The sequence below is a fragment of the Etheostoma cragini genome, chromosome 8 (assembly GCF_013103735.1).
Source record: "Etheostoma cragini isolate CJK2018 chromosome 8, CSU_Ecrag_1.0, whole genome shotgun sequence".
NCBI lineage: Eukaryota > Metazoa > Chordata > Actinopteri > Perciformes > Percidae > Etheostoma > Etheostoma cragini.
Window position 1 is genome coordinate 13,194,586 of NC_048414.1, and position 9,745 is coordinate 13,204,330.

Consider the following 9,745-nt stretch of genomic DNA (forward strand, 5'->3'; position numbering starts at 1 on the left):
ACACATTTGCCGTCTGCGTCTCGTTTCTTGCTTGATCGTGTTTATTTAGTAAGTTAAAGTGTTATGAACCTGACAACAGGTGGTCAGTATGCAGGGGCTGAATGAGTTTGACCATTTCAAAGATGTCAACAAAAAGATGTCAATATTACCTTCAAGTCCTGCTCGATCTCCTCGTAGAGAACCCCCAGCTGATCCTCGCGGTTCTCAATGACAGTGCTGGCGAACAGAAGCTTTTTTGTCCAAACGTTAAAATAATCTTCATCAAGATCTTTGTAGGCTAGAGCTAATGTTCGAAGCCCTTCTCCAGCAAATTCCTGTAAAGAACATGATTTGAAAACAAACACCTGTAACAGTTGTACCGGTGTACGTGAGTGTTGTCAAAAGTGGGATGAATTATTTACTTCACAGACAAAGAACAGGTTTTTTAGGACCATTCATTGTTGTGTGAAAGGACACACAATTCAAAATTTAAATAGTATATTTTCAGTAGAGACACAAACATAATCTCAAACCAGTTACTTCAGAAATTGTGTCATAACATTACCTGCACAAGAAGCTGCTGCAGTCAACAGTATCAAGTTTATCTATTTTTATGAGACTTCAAAAACAGATGCATAGTAAACTGCATAGTGCACTTATTTAAAAATGTAGTCACTGGGGTATGTTATCCAATCAAACAACACTTACACTGAGATGTTCTGAGGTAGCGTTCATGAGGTCTTCACTGGATGGATGCAGACGCTCAAAGATAATAGAGTCAGCTCCTTTGGAGTATAGTTTAATCTGGCCCTGTGGGTTTCTTACTATAAAACATGAGGAAGAGACACAACATAACTTTTCTGATCAAAGCATGTACATCAAGGCTTTTAACTTCATGCTATTCTTATAAAATAAGACATTATTAGCATTTGTCACAGGTATTTAAAAAAAAATGTTAAATAGGAAGTCAGTATATTTACAAACTTTATGTTGTTTTAATATGTGATTATGTGCACATAATGTCATGATGACTACAGAACCTAGCCCTAACAAAAGGGAGCGTTGTTGTGCTTCTATAATTGAAGACCTAACCAATGACACTCATTCTCTTGCGCTCATTGTTGAAGTCCAGTATGGCCAGCAGCTGGTATGTGACGGCTCGTCCCATCTCACACAGTGTGATGGTCTCGGGGGTTCGGGACCGGAAGACAAACCCAAAATTTCGCGCCGCAGTGACCAGGGCTCCCTCGTCAGGTGACTGGGCCTGGTACACCAAATTTCCTTGATGTTAACAGAAACATCAATCAGAACCACTACAATATATTCAGTTGTTTCTGTTATTATTGCTACATCTGGACCATGTGCACAGTTTACCTTCACTCTTCTCCTCTGGCATGACAGTGTGGCACAAAGCCAGCAGTCTAAAGAACTCCTGCGCTGCAGGATCCTCCAGTTTAATAGCTTCAACCAGGCTGCCATCGTAAAACTTAAACCTTCTGTCACAGAGAGGGTTAAAGGAAAAGTCCACACAGGCTGTTTTCTGAGGGCACATGAAACCAACGTTAGTTATTATAGTTATTATTTTATTCTTAAGAGTTAAGAATTTGTGATTGTTACGCCTCACTTACTTCTGTAATTTCAACCCTCTGCTTAAATTCATCATAGACATCACCTAAGAGAAAGAAAAAGTTGACTTGGATATCAGACAGTGAGCACTGTGAGATGTTATTCATTTTATACTGGGGAAGAAAGTGGGTGTTTTGAAGCTCAAACTTACACAATTTCTTTAGAGAGAAACCGTTGTTTGCAGATAGTTTTGCTCAGAAATGTAATACATTTATCAATATGACAATTTTCATGGCAAACATCACTATAATTTCATTTTTCTAGAGCTGTATTCCTATTTATATAATGTAATGATTTCCTTTAATGATCAGTAAACTATCACTACTATCATAAAACAGTTCAAATTGTTTTGGTAAAGTTATTCAATATCATTTGGTAGGATATCAACCAGTCAGCGTGGTCTTTAAGTCGTGTAATGGAGGTGTCAGTTGATATAGTTGTCTCTGTCTAATACATTTATTTGTTTAAATAGTCAGTAATATTTTTGATTATTTCTAAATTGAAAGGTATTCCAATTTTTTGTAAAAGACCATACCGTACGTCTGTCCGTTAATGGAGCACTTGCTGAAGACCATGATGTTCTGGGTGAGGGTGCCCGTCTTGTCAGAGAAGATGAACTCCACTTGACCCAGCTCCTCATTCAGGGTGGTGGTGCGAGCTTCCGCTGCAGTGTCCGTCTTACTGCAGTACATCCTCCGGTCCCAGTTAATGAAGTAACTGTGGCCGAGCCGCAGAACCTCCACGCTAAAAAAAGGTTTAACCAAACAGTTTATTGCTATTAAATGGTTATACTTTTAGATTTCATGAAATAAATATTAGACCTAGGCAGAGCAACGATATAAACTGCTTTCAGAATAGTAATATAGCATTTTGGAAATAAATTTACCTGACATAGAGTGAGATGGGCACAACAGTGTTGAGTATGATGATGTAGGACCAGAAGGTAAGGAAGCCAGAGAAAACTGCACTGCTCTGAAACTCATTCCCCGGCAAAAACACCTGGAAGTTTCTGCCGATCCAGCTCTCCCAAATAGTGTTTCCAATGGCCAAAATAACTCCCATACAAATGAGGAAGGCAAAGATCTGACATGTAGATAATCATTTTATGTACTTTCAAAATTGTTATTGGTTTAATAATAGTGTCCATGCATAATAACTTACCCACAAAACCAAAGTGTTCATCAGTTTATCGATACTTGTTCTTTTAAATGTAGTCCCTCCACAGTTCTGCATGAGTTTGGTTTGCAAACCTGTTGGCATGAGGAAACAGCTGTCAGTGTAGAAAGAACATTAACATTTAGAGGGTTAATAGCTAATGGATATGGAGATTAAAAGCATCAAAATAAAAATAAAAAATCGTACCAGCAAAGATGACCATCCCGAAGCACCACTCAGTGTTTCTGAGTACACAGCCTCGCAGCAGCATTTTCTCATTATCCAGAGGGTGTTTTTTGTCTCTCCAGTATAAAGTGCCGGTGAATCTATCCAGCTTGTTGTTTGGTGGCTCACAAATTACTTCTCCTGTGGAACAAAGCAAATGCAGTCTTACTAACACGAGTCATCACTTCAGGAAAGAATTGAACATGCATTCACACAAAAAGTCAACATGCCCACACATACAAAGCCTGTTGTGTCCACAAGTGATGTCTTTATACAATTTGAAGAATAAACCAATTCTCCAATCGCTATCTCACCATCAAAGTCCATCAGCTTTGTAACATCTCCCATATCTGAGGTGACGGTCAAAGACTGACGAACTTTCAGATTTGTCTCTCTGTTTGGGAAGAAATGGAAATAACTCATTTGTTTCCCACGATGACGTAAAAATGTACAAATGTATAAAAGTAACAGTAAACCAGTTTTCTTTTAAAAAACACTATTAATTTCCGCAAAAACAAACTAGAAGAATCATAGTCTCCAGTTTCTTTCCAATTGTGGTTCAGATTTCTTCATCTTTACTTTACATAACCAGTGCAGCGCTTACCCATCTAGCTCTGCAGTCTCAACATAGCACAGTCCATATGGCTCACTACTACAGAGGAGGAGGATGTCTGCCTGTGTGTAGAACCAATATGAAACAGTCATTGGTGAGAAAAGGCAATTAATCAATCTCTGCACAACTGAACCTGCAAGAGAAGGCAGCAACTTTAGAAGAAACCTTTAATTGTTGACCTCAATCTCTCTTATGCGTACGTGCACGTGAGAGACAGAGAGGCAACAAAATTTTAAAAAATGAATTACAGATTTTTTTACTCACAGCAACAAACTGATTATTCTCTAGTTTGATGATATCTCCCACTCGAACGTTCATCCACTTCTCACTCTGCATACTTGGAATAAAAAAAAATTAAAAAAAACTCATCATTAAAGCACATAAATGCCCATGAACACACAGTCTATAGTCATATTTGATAGGGCTTTTCAGCAGTTACAAAAAGCATCTAAATGATAAAGACAGAGGATGAATTACCTTCCCCTTTTGAGAACCTGAGTCTGGCGGTTGTTGACTTGCTGGTCGCTTTTATGTCTGAACTGAAATTTAAAATAGGAAGTAATCATTTTACCATGGGAGGTAGAAGAGGAGCATTTAGAAGATAGGTTAGAAAAACTGTTCCACTTACATAATCATCTGTGGCGTCTTTGACAGCCGTGATTACCAGCACCATCACCAAAGGCACGATGGTTGTAAACCAGGACAGGGAAGAAATTTCCGGAATTAACTAAAGAAAAAAGCAAGTTGTTAGCTCACTCAGTTTCACATGAACTCCCAAAAAAGCAAATACATGCACACAGATGCAGTGTCTCCTACCTGCAGTATCAACAGCACCAAGAAGTAAGCGTTCGCCACCCTCTGGAACTGCTCAAACAAGTTCATGGGCAGAAAGGTGAGGACGTTGTACTTTGAGGTTTTGATGTTATTGTCCTGAAGAATCACACATTTAGAAATACAACTGATGAAATAACCACAGCTTGCACTGCGAGTAAAGCAAAACTGGTGTCATTTTGGGGCACACTTACGGCATAAGAGAACTTGTCATTGAAGTCCTGCGCGTTGGCTTTTACGTGGCGTTCCTTCTCTATATACAGACAACACATCCAGAGACAAGTTAGTAGAAGTACACATTCATAAAAATAACATAATCATTTAGACTGTAATGTATAAAGTAGCAGTGAGACTTGCCATTGAGAAAAGCTTAAACTGTGAACATTAGACTGTAAAATGACCACTCAAGGTTTTTCTCTGATTCCACTGAAGTAGCCAGCACCCATGAAAGAAGCAGCTTTGTTTACTACAGATGGGTGAGTCTGAGCCCTCAGAGGGTCCCAACAGAAACATCACAAGTGGAATTTTAACCTTTATGTGAATATGGCATGAAGTTCCTTTCTTTCTTCCAGTACCATTTAATAAGTGGATTTTACATACAATGAAAATGGTCTTTGGAATTAGTCATATATTTTAAAGTAGGCATACCTCTTGTCATCTCAGCAACTGCCATTCCCTTCCTGGCCTATGTAGGCTGCCTGACATTTAGACACTGTTCCCTGCCAGGCCATCTTTTGTATCTAAAATTTTACTCAGAAGATCCAAATTAGTTGCCAGGTGTGCATGCAGCCTCTGTCTGAACTTGCCCTTGCCCTTACACGCTTTGACATTCCTCTCATGGCTCATGCCTCAAGGTGATTATTATCTAAATAGTCTAAATAGGCAATATATTCACTCGCAAACAACAGAATTTTTGCCAGTCATACTACAAAATGACAAAACTCATCAAAGCACTCTAAACTTTGAGTGATGCCCAAAGCAGCTGCTAGATCTGTTGTTTCTTAACAAGGTTAAATCATTACGTGGAATCATGCATAATGCAAATACACAGAGCTGCAACAGGATAGACCTTCTCACACAACCGACTTGCCACGTCCTGCTATCAATTACTTGGGCTATTTATTATTAAGAAGGTTGTTGGTCTACTTAAACATTCAATTAGAAGGTGTGTGAATGTAATATAATACAGCACAAAGTTGCATCTTGTTTTTGTTTTTTTTAACAGAGGAGCTTTTTCTTTTCTTGAGTAAGACTGCAAGTTTGAGCAGCTTACCATGAAATGATTCATAAATGCTTCAGGAGACTACAGTATACAGTTTCATTTAATGTTTCATTTAATTTCTCTACTCAATTTCTTTTCTCTTCTTCTCTACATCGTTTTGGATATATTAAAAAGAAATCTTACCAATGTGAGTATTTCTCCTCCAGAATGCCATTTTTTCCAGGGACCTCCTGGTTTCCCTAAATGTCATGTGAAGAAATCAGAGTTGGAATGTAATTTATACATTTACTCAAGTACTGTATTTAAGTACAATTTTGAAGTACTTGTATTTTACCTAGTATTTCCATTTTCTGCCAATTTATTCTTTACTACATGTCAGAGGCAAACGTGTACTTTTTTAGTCCACTTATCTCCTCCATACATTAGACAGCTTTAGTTACTTTTCAGGTTAAGATTATTAAGATAAGATACTACTGATCCTGGGCAATATTAAAGTGATGATACACTAATGCAACAATAATTATAATCCAATAATAGGCTATGATACACATTTTTCTGAAATGGGCCATGCTGCATAATGATACTTTTACGTACTTTGAGTACTTAGAGTATATTTTGATGCTACTTTTACTTAAGTACAATTATAATTTCAGGACTTTGACATCTAGTATTTTTACACTATGGACACTATGGTATTGCATCTTTTACTGAAGTAAAGATCTCCACCACTAGAATTTAGAATTTACTTGACTGAAATATTTCAATTTCAAGATACTTTCTATTTTACTACATTTATTTGACAGTTTTCTTTACAGATGGAGAGTTTACATACAAAACATACTGAGCCTCCATGGAATTTGATGATTGTTAGTTTAATTTATTAATTTATTTAATACAACTGTAGCCTATATACAAGTGATTTAACTAGTTCAACTAAAATACAACAACATTCTGTTTGTATGAGTATTTTTACCTTTGACTGAGGACATTTTTTTTAAGGTGTAATGTGTTTTGTTCTTCATAATTTTGTTAAATGCAATGTGAATGTGGAGGATTGTGTGTCTGTGTGTGTGTGTGTGTTTGTGTGTGTGTGTGTGTGTACTTACATCGGAGTTAAGACACAAAGCAAAGTGGTGTCTTGTTTCTTTTCTGTTCAGAGGAGCAACATTAATTAAACTATTGGCGTCAGCAGCAGCAGGTGAATCCCCAGTGAACTGTTTCCTTAGCAAAAGATCCCAGGTGAGAAACACAAAGCTGGGAGTGTAACCTTAACAAGATGTGGAGTTACTTCATTTCAAATGTATATGTTTAGGGTAAAACATAAATTGTGGTTTCTTACCTTGAACAAGTTTGTGGCAAGCGCAGTCTTGTCTTGTCTCCATGTATCCTGTCATTTATGTCAAATACCTACACATTCCGCAGGTTTAAACGCTGTTATCCTCCTCAGTGAAAAATCACCAGAGAGGGATGCACTTGTGTTAATGACCAACAAAGCCTGTTTAGCTTTGGTGAGAAGAAGAAAACAACAGATGGTGTAGGATGGGAAAATGGAGCAGGCAGGAAACAATATGAAATTACCATGTTCCACGAAAAACAAAAAGAGACTGAAAATAAATTACCAACTGATGAACACACACCGAGAGCGTCAACATGGAGGCTTCACCTGGGAGATGTCTGTGTCTCTCTCTCTCTCTCTCTCTCTCTCTCTCTCTCTCTCTCACATACTCACTCACTCACTCTACGAGGAGAAGCGCTTTAACCATCATGAAATACAGGTTACAAAATTACAAATACAAATTAGTATAATAAATTAGGACTCTCAAAGCATTATTTAAACAATTGTATATGGTTAGTTAGTTAGTTAATTAGTTAGTTAAATTTTATTTCTGTGTCATGGCAAACATTTGGCCCATCCCATATTACTTTCAAGACACCACTAGCCTGACAGACATCTACCAGTCTTGCACATACAGCATAAATCATAGGGAATACTACATGAATAATCTTTAACTGTTTACCTGTATTAGTTTAAAATGTTGCTCTATTGCCCCAGTACTTACACTGTAGCCTATTTTTAAAACCCAAGACACAGTGCAAAAATAGCCTTGCCTAGACAAGTTTGATTCACATAGGCCTACATCATTGGTAATTATTTTCTTTTTTTCATTCTTTTTTTTTCTTTCTTTCTTTATTTTCTTTTATAGTAGGGGTATTTTGTATTGTATAAGGGTAGATTCTTAAGCAGTATTTTGATTGATCTAGTCTCTTTTTCATTATGTGCTGATAGCCTACTAATGACTTACTGTGTGATTGCAGCTAATTATAACGCTAAAAAGGGGAGGAAAGTGTAACACCATATACTTATTTATTTTTTAACATATTTCATTTTTGTATTTTTAATTATAACACAAAATATCATCTGAGTTTAATTAAAGTGTCCAGTCGCTGCCTTTCGCTGCACACTGTTGAGATGAACTCATACTTGGAGCAAAGCCGGTGAAAATAAACAACAACAACAATTGTTGATGGATGTGTTTAATATTAACATTACCTGTATGAGGTTATTACTACTGCTAATACTACCAATGAGTGATCATTGGAAAGTAGTTTTTTTGTTTTGCTTCTTTTTTTAATTTATAATAATGCAGGAATTGAACTCTATGAATTGAACTCTATTCCTATACATATTGTCTTAACTGCACTGCCTATAATCCCTCTCTCCCCTCAATTGTCTTCAATACATTGCTATATTAAAATCATTTGGTTGGTATTTAATAAGCTTTTTATTTGATCTTACATCTAATATATAATAACTCAATTGAATGGTTAATTGATATATGATGTAGGTTTTCAAAATTAAAGCCCCCAACATTTTTTAATAAGGCTGTTTAAAGGTCCTGTGGTGCTCTTTGGATGCTTTTATCCTTAGTGGTCCCCTATTACCATATCTGATATCTCTTTTTCCCAAAATTGAGCCTTGGTGCAGGATTACAGCAACTACAGCCAGTCCCACAATAACATAGAGTTTATGAGGCCCGTTATGACATATAAGGGCAAGATTCCAGATCGGCCCATGTGAGCTTTCATTTTCTAAAAAGCAGAGCACGATACTCAGGGCTCGGTTTACACCTATCGCCATTAATGGCCACTGCCTGGGAAATAGGCAGGCTGGGGGAACGCATATTAATATTAAAAATTAATAAAGTGAAATGTTCATGCCATGTGACCTTTAAACTCTGATTCAGGCTGATCTGAAAAAAACCTCCTGACTCATTTCCCTTCAGAGTGACAGAAGGCCTACACCCCCTCAGATTTTCACTCAGAATCAGACAAATCTGATTTCACAATAAAAGCTTAAAAATTTCTAACTAGAACTATATTTGAACTCTGATACAGGTGGGACCTTTGAATTGAATAGTCATTCATTTTGACAACCTAGTAACACAACAACAACAAAAACACTTAGGGGACGTCGATTGTGAAGAGCAAATTTATAGTGTTAATATAATACATCTGTGATGGACAGCAGAGACGGTGAATCTTTGTTGATAGCTTTATCTAGAACCAGAGCCCTTGAACTAAGTAGCCTAGTCAGTGGCTAAAACGTTAACTTTAGACTTAACTGCCTGTTAAAATGATCGCTTTTTGATTGGTCGGACGATGGAGGAGGCGGATTAAATAACGAGTTCAACTCTCCGCTACGTCCGCACGGTCCGTCCCTCAAGGGGAGACGGACTTGCCGTTGGAAATAATTTGCGTTTCGTATTTCTTTCTTATTTTTGAACCTCTCAACTTGCCGTTGGACACGCCTCCGTATGAGACGGGACCGCATGAGGCGGGACGCATTACATGAGACCATAGACCGTTAATATACGGTCTATGCATGAGACGCTCAAGGCCGCAGCCATATAGGGTGGCAACTGCGAGTTCACAACGGGGTAGCGTCAGGCAGGTTGTACAAGTCCTGCGTTCTTCGTCAAGTCGAGGTTGGATTTAATTCTCACGGAATTTGTCTTAATTGCCGGTCAGACAAACAGTTGAACGGGTCAAGGCAAGTATATTTTACAAGTCTTTTCTTTTTCGACGTTACACTC

General features: G+C 37.6%; 1 protein-coding gene across 1 annotated transcript in view; it reads right to left on the bottom strand.

Annotated features, from left to right (window-relative positions):
* atp8b4 (ATPase phospholipid transporting 8B4) overlaps window positions 1–7,328 on the bottom strand; it is a 12,017-nt gene extending 4,689 nt beyond the window's left edge. The window contains 19 exon segments of the mRNA XM_034880037.1: window positions 150–314; window positions 688–803; window positions 1,072–1,260; window positions 1,354–1,519; window positions 1,608–1,651; window positions 2,141–2,349; window positions 2,492–2,688; window positions 2,767–2,855; window positions 2,968–3,126; window positions 3,300–3,379; window positions 3,590–3,660; window positions 3,863–3,935; window positions 4,076–4,137; window positions 4,227–4,325; window positions 4,415–4,528; window positions 4,624–4,682; window positions 5,835–5,890; window positions 6,991–7,154; window positions 7,271–7,328. Coding sequence (XP_034735928.1) covers window positions 150–314; window positions 688–803; window positions 1,072–1,260; window positions 1,354–1,519; window positions 1,608–1,651; window positions 2,141–2,349; window positions 2,492–2,688; window positions 2,767–2,855; window positions 2,968–3,126; window positions 3,300–3,379; window positions 3,590–3,660; window positions 3,863–3,935; window positions 4,076–4,137; window positions 4,227–4,325; window positions 4,415–4,528; window positions 4,624–4,682; window positions 5,835–5,865 — 1,923 coding nt within the window. The 5' untranslated portion in view covers window positions 5,866–5,890; window positions 6,991–7,154; window positions 7,271–7,328.
* Window positions 7,329–9,745: the final 2,417 nt, after the last annotated feature.